This window comes from Phalaenopsis equestris, unplaced genomic scaffold (genome assembly GCF_001263595.1).
Source record: "Phalaenopsis equestris unplaced genomic scaffold, ASM126359v1 Scaffold218760, whole genome shotgun sequence".
NCBI lineage: Eukaryota > Viridiplantae > Streptophyta > Magnoliopsida > Asparagales > Orchidaceae > Phalaenopsis > Phalaenopsis equestris.
Genome location: NW_018237177.1, coordinates 214,001 through 226,795, shown reverse-complemented (window position 1 = coordinate 226,795; position 12,795 = coordinate 214,001). Strand labels below are relative to the sequence as shown.

Genomic DNA, 12,795 nt, shown 5'->3' with positions numbered 1-12,795 from the left:
TATTTCATACAGACAACGCATGTAGAGATGTATGTGTTCTCCGATCTCAATCGTAGATCAGAGTAAAATTGTATTTCGGTGGGCACCTTTTTAAAAAAAAAAAAATTTTGATCGACGGCTGAGATCGAGTAGCATATACATCTCTGAATGCGATGTTCGTACGGAACAATTTTTCGTTTGAACCCATCAAAATTCGAACGACTTAATTTTAATTATGATTTATTAAATAATATGATTATTTTCATAAAAATTTGAACACGTAATTGGTCACCATCCATTTATATTCTTCAACGACCCTCAAGGTTTTCGTCCATCGTCCTCGAATGCAATGGGACCACTAGTGGTCCTCCTCCTCATCCTCCTCGCCGTATCCCTTCCATTACTGAAAAAACTTGCAGAAGGAAACAGAGCCGGGAAGAAGCTGCCTCCAGGTCCATGGAGGCTCCCCATCATCGGCAACCTCCACCAGGTGGGTTCGATGCCTCACCGCTCCTTCCTCCGCCTCTCCCAAAAGCACGGCCCCCTCATGTTTCTCTATCTCGGCTCCATCCCAACCCTAGTCGTCTCCTCCGCCGACGCACTCAAATCCATCTTTAAATCCCATGACATCATCTTCTCCGGCAGGCCGGCATCGAAGGCCGGAACTCTGTACTCCTTCAACAACTCCAACATCTCTTTCGCCCAGTACGGCGAGAACTGGAGACAAGCGCGCAAGCTCTCCATGCTCGAGCTTCTGAGCCCTAGGCGAGTGCGATCTTTTCAAATCGTCAGAGAGCAGGAAGTAGCTAATCTCTCCGCTGCCATTACAGAGCTATCATCTAAATCATCCTTAATCAACCTGAGCGAGATGATTTCTGCCCTTTCTTACAACGTCCTGTGCCGAGTGGTGTTCGGAGATAAGCTCGGAGGAGGCGCTGGAGTGTACCGAGGACAGAGGAGCTTGTCTCACGGAGTCATGGCGGAGACGCAGAATCTCTTGGTTGGATTCTTTGCCGCGGATTTCTTTCCAGCAGGGGATTGGATTGATGGGATTACTGGCCAGCGGGCGAAGTTGGAGAAAAACTTCGGGCAGCTGAATATGTTTTGGGAGAGGGTGATTGAGAAGCATCTGAAGAGTGGGTCGGAGAAGGCGGTGGATGATGTCTCTGATAGAGAGGATTTGGTGGATGTTTTACTCCGGTTGCGCCGGGAAGCAACGGATGGTGGTTTTCTCAGCACCATGAATCATGTCAAGGGGATCATGGCAGGTACAACTCTTTTTCTTCAAATAATTTTTGCATGCGAAATATTAACCTAAGAATTAAATATTATTCTATCAGGTTACGTCCGAAATTTAGTTGGACGCCTGTCATATGGTATATGATAAATGGGCTGCATCACTCTATAAAATCTGTCGTCATTGTGATTTGTGAGACTCATGTGGCAGATGCCCACTAGCCTCCGGACGTAAATTTATTTAAAATGTACACTTTAAATAAATGTTAAATACATACCATTCACGCGTATGTTATCTGTCTCTCATATTCTTCTATTTTATTTATTTAATTAATTTATGTGCATAATAATTACTAGAAGATAAATTTACATACGTTTATGTTTATATTCATAACTCTCAAATCATTAATATTACTTTAAGAAAATTATTAATCAGTTTTTTATTAGTGAAATAAATATTTTCATGCTTAAATTTATAACTCCAATATATTTTAATTTTAAATATAAAGTTGTGTCATTTATGTAAAGCGCATTCAATTCCCATGTTCTTGTATATTATGTTTTTTATATTTATACCGTCTAAATTTTTCATATCGCATAAAAAATACCACTATTTTATTTTAATAGAAAAAGTGAAATACACCTTTGATGCGTGTTGTAAAATTCGCGGCGGTAGCGTAATAGATTATTATTATAGCATTGTACGAGAATTCAGCACACACAAATGAAAGAAAATCAAACAGTGACAACTCCGTAAATCTTTACGTGAAAAACCCGTAAAGGGAAATACCACAGGGTTGTCCCAGTTGCGAAAATTCACTATTAATTGATGATTGCAAAAATTCATTGTCCCACAAACGGGAGAGGATAACTATATTTTACAGTCCAGCCTACAGCTTCAACTGACAGTGTTTGGTTGGTGGTTATCAATGGTGGTTAGCGGTGGTCAACAACGGTTGGCGGAGGTTAACGGAGGTCGGCGGTGTTCGACGACTGTAGACGGTGATCAATAGAGGTGGGCAATAGTCGTCGACGATCGACCGTTGTCGTCGGCAAAGGTTGGCGGAGTTAACGACGGTTGACGTAGTCGAAGGCGGTCGGTGGTTTTCAAGGGAGGTTAGAGGTGGTCGACGGCGGTCGGTGGTGATCGACGGCGCTCGACGGTGGTCGACGACGGTCTGCGGTGATGCTGAGTGGAAGGTTCTCCTCAAGCTACAGGCTTTCTCTAGGCTTCAGTTTGCTCTCATGAGAGGGATACAACTCTATTTATAGTGTTCTTGGTGCAACTAATACATGAATATAAACCATTTTGATCGAACGGTCAGGAGAGCTTCTCTCGATTTGATAGCGTTTAATAGATATTTGAGTGTCTTAATGATGTCAGAATTGAGTGATCTTGGGCTCGTTGGATTCATCTTTTCGATACGCTTGATTAGAGTGTAAACTTGTCATATTCTACAATCATTTAATCTTTCAAATATGTCCGGAAATATTCTATGTGTGGTTTAATGACTTGATCTGGGTTTGATCTGACTCCGATTGGGCTAGTTTTCATATCATTAGGTTCGTCTCATCGAGCTGGTCAGTTTGATTATAAGTTTGTTGAAATCCAAAATCTGGATGACTGTTTATCAAGATTTGAATGTTTCTTATTTAAAATATCGTCTTGAGATTCGTGTTGGACGATGAAAATTTGTTAATGACTTATCAGCCTTTTTTCTGTATAGGTAAAGTAGCATATACGTAAAAATTGAAATTTAAATATTAAATTTATAAACACATAAGAATTAAGTGATATGAACGTAGATCTTCTTATAAAATTTTAGGCAGTTTGATAATTAAATACATAGAAATCGTGTGGGATGTATGCAATTTTCCCCAAATTATAATATTTAAGATTTAAGATTTTACAATTACTCGTACAACACTTACATAATTAAATAACATCAAATTATTACTATTTCATTAATTTCCCAATTATGACAATGCCATGAAGTCATGTGGATCTCCTTCATATGCCATTAGGGTTGTGATCCAGTCGAGTATATCATAGATTGGACCTGACTTAGTATAATTATTATCGACCTGAGCTTATGTTGATCTTTCACATATTTTTCAAACTCTTACTTGTTCAAATTTTTCAATACTTGAACATAATTTGTATTTGATTTATTTATGACAACTAAACGAGTATTTAAATAAGACAAAAATTTAAACGAATATCTAAATTTTTCACGTAAATATTTTAATAAATAATTTCACATATCTAAATAAATAATAATTTAATAAATATGATATGAAAAGAACTAACCAACATTATCTTATCTATCGTTTATAATAGATATTTTCGCACAAGAATGCATTCTAAGATAGAGATGAAATATGAAAACAAGAACAAAAAAATGATTTTGAAATAATGATTTTAATTATAGAGAATTTATATTATTGCACATTTTTTTAATTTATATATATTTTAGTAAAAAAAAATTATTTATATTTATAATTAGTTATTTTTGGTGGATCTACTTTCATTCATGAACTAATTGCTAATGCCATTTTTAAAAACAATATGCCAAGTTAGAAAAAAATTTTCATATTTTTGTTAGGAAGATTGAAATGCATACCACACAAGTCAATTCCTATTTATTTGAATATCTAACATCTAAATTTCAATTTATACATATATGCCACCCTATCTATGCCTGAACTTTTTTAAAAATTAAAATTGTGGAAAATTTCAATATAATATGAAACATATGGCTGCTATAAATGTAGAAATTAAAGTTAAGAAATGTAAATATATAAAAATTTGTGATATGTATGTAAATAAATGCCACCTTCGTGGAGCTAGATCGACCGAGTCACATTCACATAGCATCACACGTCAACTGCTATATTATTGAATCCCTTGTCATCATATATCGGTGTACTTTACTGCCGTTGATGTGTAGAGCCCGTTTGGAAGATCAGCTTATAAGCGTGGGGGCGTTTTTGAAAACGCCGCAGTATCGTTTGGATCGCGCATTTTGTCTGCTTATCCGAAAACGCGGTTTCATTTTTACACTAAACGTAGGCCATATGTCGAACCCTGCGGTCAACCCGCGGGCCGCATTTCAGAATAAACTGTTTATCTTGAAACACACAAATTGCCCTAAACACAATTGTAATTGTTAAATTGAAGTATTCCATTTGCTAACTTGAAGAAATGATAATTTTTTTCTAAAAATCGTATGAATTTATAGTTTTAATCACACAAAAAGATGAGTGAAAATAAATGGATGGGATTGGGTTAGTTCTTCCTACTGATTTATAGTAAATTGTAATTAAAAATGTATGGATTCATGTAAAATGTTATAAATATATTTAAAAGATATTATTTTTAAAGAGTATGGATATTAAAATATTTAAATTAGTTATTTCTTTCTTACAACGAGTCCGCTTTTAAACGTCCATTTATACGTCTCTTCTTTATAGGATTTGCTTTACATTATAAAATCATTATTTTTAAATTGTTTTGAAAGTATTTGTGGTTTTCAGAATCTTATTGATTAATAACTGTTTTGTACTGCATGAATAATATTAATAAACTTATCATTTTCTGCTTTAAGCAATCAAATGAGCCCTCAAAGCATAAAATAAAAAGTGAAATGCAAATTTTCATAGATTTATGACACATGGTTGTTATAAGGGTAAATATAGATGTTAAATATTGCCTACTTCCACGACCTTTATGGTCAACTGATGCTCTTACTGCTATCCATTACGATCTATGTGGTCAATTACTACTATAGCTGTCCACTATGACATATATAGCCTAATGTTGTCATTACTACCTCCCACTATAGCCTTTACGACTAACTGACGCTCTTGAAGTTATAAAATACGACTTATGTGATCAACTTCTAGTACGACTTTTAATCTCTCTTCTAGGACAAGTTGATACTATTACAACTACCATATACGAGATTTATGGCAGACCAGATTTATGGAAGACCATTGTCTTCGTAGCAATCAACGACGACCTTTCTAGCCCACTATTGCTATTATCGTCGGAACCTACATTTGTTGCTACCCGATTACCGCCATTGTCGTTGAACTATTATTGTACTTCTATGATTATTAACTTTGTAATTCAATCTTCTCTAATTTAGGAGAAGAGTGTGTTTTGCACTAACAATCACATAGTATATTATTTTGACAGAGCTATACCTCGTGATTTTATCCCTTTTTAGGAATTTTTCATGTAAAAAATCGTGTTCTTCTCCTTCTTTCGTATTATTTGTGTATGTGTTAAATTTTTGTATAATACTGAGATACCAATCTTTCAACATTCAACAAAATGTAAAGATCCTTAAGATTGTTCACACATGTAAAATAGATAAGAGCTTAAGGGATCTAAACGTAATATTTTTTAAAAAATATAAATCAAAATTAAATGTAATTTATAACTCAAGGATCCAAGTGCAAGTTACCCTTCAAAATGATGGTTATATATGCTTATACTGGTTTTTCAAAAGTGAAAGAAAATAAATGTCATAATATTCCTTTTTTCTTCCAGACCTGTTCTTTGCCGGAACTGATACATCCTCAGCAACAATAATTTGGACGATGACAGAACTGATGAAGAATCCAAGAGTAATGACTAAGTTGCAGCAAGAGCTACAAACCGCCATCATCAACAACAACAAGGTTGAAGAAAGCGAGCTCCAACGGTTAGAATACCTCAAGCTTGTCATCAAAGAATCACTAAGAATGCACCCTCCGGCTCCGCTTCTAGTTCCTCGTGAAACCCTAGATTCATGCGTTATTGAAGGCTACGACATTCCGGCCAAGACCCGAGTTTTCATCAACGCCACGGCCATTTCCATTGATCCAAAAGCTTGGAAGAACCCTAATGAGTTTTGGCCTGAGAGATTCGCTTTACGTGGCACAGATTTGAGAGAGCAAGACTTCAATTACGTGCCTTTTGGTGTTGGTCGTAGGAGTTGTCCGGGGATTGATTTTGCTGCAGTTCTTGTGGAGCTGGTTTTGGCTAATCTCTTGCATTGTTTTGAATGGAGTTTGCCTGACGGAATGAGACCCGAAGATATTGATATGGGGGAGGCAAGTGGCCTTACAATGCATAAGAAAGTGCCTCTTTGTATGGTTGCTAAACCAATGATGTGATGTATTGTTGTATTTGGAAAAGCATGCATGGATGATGATGATGATGGTGATGTTTTGTGCTTGTAAGTGAGATTGAAATGTATGTGTGGGTATATATCAACTTGTCCTTTTAGCAAGGCTTTGTATTCCATCTCCGACTTAGCAATAATAAACTCTCATCTTTTCAGTGAGATTGAAATGTATGTTAGAAGTTTTTTGATAAAATTGAGGGGTTTGTGTTCATTAGTGTTTTTGTGCAAGTTGGATGCCAAATTGAATAATAGTGGATTAAATAATAAGAGCTTTGAGTTATGGTCTTTTTTTAGGGGGGCATTGGGGGATTACTTTGTTTTTTTTTTATTTTTTATTTTGTTTTGTGTATATTTTGATTTGAAATAAAGAACGTTTGATATGTTTGATTAAGATATGGTTACTTCTGAAAATCATGAAAACACCATAAAATTATTTCGAGTGTTTTTCAAAATATTTTTATTTGTTTTTAAAAAAGAAAAAAAAAAGGATAAAAACACATTAAACAAATATGCTTTTAGAAACACAAAAAAAATTTAAAAAAAAATTATCCCAAGCAAGACATAATGATTCATTGTTAATTTTAGCTAAATTTACAAATATGGTAACCATACTTTTAGTTAGCATGATATTTTAGCTCAAATTTATATTAATGATAATAATAGAAGTTGAAAAGGAGTACTATTGTATTTTACTTTAATCATTTGTTTTTATAATTTCAGATAACTTACGGGCCATTTAAGATCACTTTTATTTTTTGTTTATATTTTTTATTTGTATTTCAACTGTTTATGATTCGATTTGAAAAGAACATCTTTGGCATATTTAATTAATATGTCTTTTTAAAAACACTAAAAGCACTTAAAAGCTATGTTAAGTGCTCTAAAAAATATTGATTTGATTTTGATGATAAAAAAATAAAAAAATATAAAATACACTTTAAACAAATATGTTAAAAAAACAAAAACCAAAATGAAATTGATCCCAAACAAGTCATTTAAACTAAATAGCCTAGAATTTTTTGTATGCCTAGTTATAAGTTTCTTAATTCTTTATTTAGCTTTATCTTATACAACAACAACAATAACAAGCCATCCCTCAAAGTGTGGTCGACAACATAGTCATTTTTCTCCATTGTGTCTTATGTAGTGTCATATTTTCATTTGATTCAAATAAATTAAGATGATTGTTAATATAACATGCCCAATTTTTTTAGGTCTGCCTATATCCTTCTAAATATAATTCGTATCTAAAACATTTACTCTTCTAATTGAATCATCAGATGATCGACGTTTAATATAACCAAACCATCTAAGATGACTACCTAATTTTGTCTTTCAGCAGAGTTACACAAACCCTTTCTCGGATACATTTGCTTTGCAGTTTATCTCTAAGTGTCAAGCCGCTCATCCACCTAAGAATTCTCATCTCATCAACGCTTAACTTAGTTTTATAGTTCGCTTTTAAAGGCCAACATTATGAACCATAAAGCATTGATGGTTTCACAACCATCTTATAAACTTTTCCTTTAAGTTTAAGTGATATAAAAGGCTCGATGCATTCCTACACTTCAGCCATCCAACTTAAATTCTACTAATAATATCATCATCTATATTTTCATCACTCTAAACAATAGACCCAAGATATCTAAGAAATTCACACCTTTTAATGATTTGATCGCCCATTTTTAAAACTCATCCACTTGATAGACTACTACTAAAATTACATTCATAAAATTATAAAAATCCAAATATGTTTTTAATGTGAAAATATTAATAAAATATAAACATGCACATAAAAACCCTATATGTTTGGTTGTGCATAAATGTAACGCTATTTTATATGAATTTTTTAAATTATCATCCAAATATCCTAAGTAATTCCTTGAACCTCTTCCAAGCCTCATAAATGAATTCTTCATCGAAGTAATGTCATTCCTAAGTTTTGCAGTTTTGGATGGAGGAAATATTTGGCAAGGAATTTTTGTGCAAAGTCATTCCATGTTGTGATTAATCATGAGGCAAGGGCGTTAAGCCATACCATAGATTTATTCCACAAGGAAAAGGGAAAAAACCTCATTCAAATAGCATGGTTAGGGACATTATTGTATGATGCACCAAAAATATATGCATTTTTAGATCTATATTTTATACTCCATTTTTGTGATATTGCACTTCAACGGAAGATATTTAGCATGTTTTTGGCTTCAGGTACAAAAAAGGAACTTTTGGTGAAAAAGAAGTAAAAACGGTGCAATTTGGAGCTAAAACGAGCAAGAAAGAATATTCTGTCCTGATACTTTTCGAGATGTCTTTTTATGCTTAATCTACTTCTCACTTCTTACATGTTTTTGAATGAAATTACACTTTAAAGAAAGGTTTATTATGCTTATTTTGTAGGTCAGTCTGTTAGGAACAAAACACAATTGAAATGGGGCATAACAGAGCTGAAAAGAAGCCAAACAGAGCAAAATAGTGGAGCTACTGCAGACCGGTGCCGACGACACCCATACCGGAGCTGACGATGCCCAAGTCCAGAGAAGCGACAAAAAATGGCGCCAAAGGCACCCAGACTGGCGCCGACGGTGTCGGGACGATTATGGACAGATTTTTTGCTCTTTTTTTTATGTTCTAGAAGGCTCTCAAGTGATTCAAACACCCCATGAAATGATCCAATGCATCTAGACACTTGGAAAGGCTCTTAAATGAAGGGATGTGTCTCTTGGAGTTAATAAGTGGTTTTTAAATGAAGAGATGTGTCTCTTAGAGTGATTCAATGAATCTAGACACTTGGCGTGAAAAGATGTGTCTCTTGAAGTGAAGGGGTGTGTCTCTTGGGAAAAAAAGAGGGATTTTATGCCTCTTTAAAAGAGAAGGGTTGCGCCTCTCATGGGGTGTGTGTATGCATGTGTGTGTGTGAGTGTGTGTAAGTGTAGAGTAAAGTCTTGTTTGTGGAGAGGATTTTCTTGAAGAATTGTAAGAGGAGAGGAAAGGTGAGAGATTTCTTCTGTATTACATTTCTAAGAGAGAATTCAGTGTTGATTGTAAAGAGAGAAAGTGTTTCAAGGGAACTTCGAGGGATTTGCTTGAGGAGGAGTTTAAGATAAGTCGTGTTCTTTCATTTCTTTGTTTTGTAGATTTGCTTATATATATATATATATATAATCCGTGTTTTGTCGTATCTTCCTCATGAATTCTGAATAGTCTTCTTTGTCTTTCTCCCTGCAATCATATATAGTGAAATTGAGAGATAATTTGGATGTGTCATTTAAATGTTAAATAATTGTGATGATTTTTCACTTAGTTCTTCATTTACTTTTTGATATGGCTAATTTAAATGTTAAAATTTATTGTGAAGCATACGATCCGAAAAATGGACTATGAGTTCTACAACAAAGTGAGAATCACATTTGATTCCACGGAGGAGTATGTCATTCATGGAATTGGATGCAAATAAATAGGGAAATATACGTTAAATATTCGTTGTTGGGCGTAGAATTGGAGATTTTAGAGTAACTGACTAAAATCCCCAATTTGGTCTTAGTGCTTGGGTGCTGAAGTGTAGATGGGAGCCCTTAGGGTTCCAATCTGGAGTGAGAGCCAGTATCCTCCCAGCCTAACTACGGATTTAGGGACTAAACCTAAGATTAGCCAATGATTCTCTATAACACTTCACCGAGGGTAGAGAATTAAAAATGCTCATATTTGGCACAATACAAATTCAAATCATTTATCTCAATCATTAACCAAAAATTTATTGTAGTGGGAAGGATACTTTCTTAAATTTGAACTCTTAGTCACAAAACTTTGTTTAGTCATAGTAAATTTAACTTTAAAGTTTAGAAATTAATTTAGTAAACTTAGTTTTGTTAGCATAGTTTAAAACCACTTTAATCAACCTTCCAAACTAATTGCTTATAGTAGTAGACTAGATAGTAGACTAGAATCGTAGTAGACTAGAATCAGCCTAAGGGATTTCTTACCTCGCTTCTTCGTGGGATCGATACTGAGGTTCTTAAAAAAAATCCTATAATACTTGAAGCGATATGTGCACTTCTGTAGAACCCATAATGTGTAAACTAATTTCTACATTTTATAATATTTCAATTTTATATATTAGCTGCTACATATAAATTGGGTCAAATTTTTTTGCCGTCTTTTGAAAGTTGAATTATTTTTGTAATTGTGGGTCAGGTCAAGTTTTTGATGTCATCTCAGCGGAATTAAATTGACACGAAACACATAGAAAAACAACACACACTAGAGGCACACCAAGTTTTTGGTGTTATTGTCGGGGAAGCTTCAGAAAGAACTTTAGGAGAATTTTAGTTAAACATGTAAGTCTTAGATTTGGAAAATATAATATCATATATTGTGTTTAATTATTATGTGAAAAATCCAAAATACTAAAAATATTTTTTATAGCTGTCCTATTAGTTAAGTCTATAAATTTGTATGCGTAGTTCAGGGGCTGCAGGCCTTGAATTTTACGATTCAGAGTTAAAGAGAGCGTTTAGGAGGATGATGAATCAGAAATGACTCCATGCATTCAATGTAGAAATGACGGATCGACAATATAATGAATATTCAGATTTGGAGTATAATGTTAGTAGCTTCGATGGAATAAGCCTTAAGAGGGGAGTAAATTTTTAAGAAAATATGCTTATTATTTTAAGTTCTCAGGTTGCAGATATTGCAAGGAAGTTAGATCAACATATAGAAAGTTATCCTCAAATGCCCCCAAATATTTAGGAAAATTCATTTGGACAATTTATTGAGCCTAACTATTTTGAAACTAGCCATAAGATATATAATCCTTATTTTGATTATTACAAACCAGGTTGGGAAAATTATTCAAGCTTTAACTGGAATACTAATTTTGGAGGAGAAAACCAATTTTGGGAAGATAATCAATCTAATCAGACATGTAATTGGAACAGTCAATGTGATTTTAGCGATGAACTTTCTTTTTCTAAAAATTTTAACTTCAAACCACAGAATGAGGAGAAGAATTTATTAGAAGAGGTTGTTATTCAAATAGAGAGTGAGCTAAACAGTCAATGGGCAACAATAAAGAATATAGAAAACCAATTTAGGTAGATTATTAATGCAATTAACAGTTACCCACAGATATTTTACCTAGTGACCCTGAGATAAACCTAAAGAGATGAATGATGAGCAATATAAAGTTATTAAACTAATATTTAGAAGAGAATTCGAGGATATGTTTCAAAAGAACTTTGAGTTGAGAGATGAGGATAAGGAGATTGAAAGACCAATGGAAGAAATTCCTAAGGAATTAGAAAAACCTATTTCCTCAACTATAATAAATATAGAAAGACCGCCTCCACCATTTACTCAGTATCAAAGGGTAGAGTTAGAAGATAACTTGAAACAAAATTGTAACATTGAAGAATTTGATCCAGAATCTGAATTATCTAGAGAGAATACGATCCAAAATTTGGGAGATCTTAAATTATCATATGAAGATCCATTTTTTATAAATTTTAAGGATGATATTAACATGCAAATTGAAGAAATCAGTAGAAGAATATTGGATCTAGAATGAAATATGAGGAATAATGATATGAATCAATCTAAAATGGAAGAGCTAAATGAAAAATTAAATTTTGAGGATTTTGTAGGAATCTCTGGATCTGGAAAAGATTGAACAATTGATCAAGGATTACTTAATTGAAGTTTTGATCCAGGTGGAATCATTTGTCTGGTTGGCGACGTTAAACCAAGTGCTTTATGGGAGGTAACCCATAGTTATCAGTATGGTTTGATTTAGTATGCTTTAGAGTAATGAGAGTTAGTGTGTATTGTGTTTACTTTAGTTTGGATTGATAAGTTCGATTGATGATTTGAGGATGTTTGGATTGTTAGTGGTTTGATTTGATATTTGTGTGTCATGAGGTAGGTGATTCCTTAACTTCTTATTATAGCAGGATTTTTATATTCTCTTGTGGTAGTGGGATTGATGAGTCCACTATGACTCGGGTCTCACCCGGACTTGACTTTTACAAGAGACAACATGAATTCGAATAGTGATAGTTCCATCACAATTTTATTACTTCATTTCTCTGACTTTGTTTTCATTTGATATGATTCATTAACCTATTTGATGAATAACATATGGATGAACTTACACTATCCTTATAACTGTTAGAGGTGCTTAGTTAAAAGAATGAGGTGATGCCTGAGATTGGTGTCCGGGAGCCAATATATCAGGGATAATCTTATTTTTTGTATTATAATCTATAAAATCATTTAAAACATACCTTATTTATCTGTGCAGTGATTCCATTAGAAATTGGAAGTAAGTTAGTGAGATGTGATGAGTGGAAATTGGAAGTAAGTTAGTGAGATGTGAAAGAATTGACCTTGAATTGACCTTATTTAT

At 33.7% G+C, this 12,795-nt stretch overlaps 1 protein-coding gene across 1 annotated transcript; it reads left to right on the top strand.

Annotated features, from left to right (window-relative positions):
- The first annotated feature begins 302 nt into the window (after positions 1-302).
- On the top strand, positions 303-6,551 carry LOC110037333 (cytochrome P450 71A9-like). Its single transcript, XM_020741956.1, has 2 exons — positions 303-1,247; positions 5,774-6,551. Exons 1-2 carry the CDS (start codon positions 329-331, stop codon positions 6,379-6,381), a joined length of 1,527 nt encoding a protein of 508 aa, XP_020597615.1. The 5' UTR covers positions 303-328; the 3' UTR covers positions 6,382-6,551.
- The last annotated feature ends 6,244 nt before the right edge of the window (positions 6,552-12,795 follow it).

Excerpts from the sequence above, each read along its gene's own strand:
- LOC110037333 (XM_020741956.1), top strand. The coding sequence starts at position 329 with ATGGGACCACTAGTGGTCCTCCTCCTCATCCTCCTCGCCGTATCCCTT. Across the intron at positions 1,248-5,773 it reads TGTCAAGGGGATCATGGCAG|ACCTGTTCTTTGCCGGAACT; the intron begins GTACAACTCTTT and ends TTTTTCTTCCAG.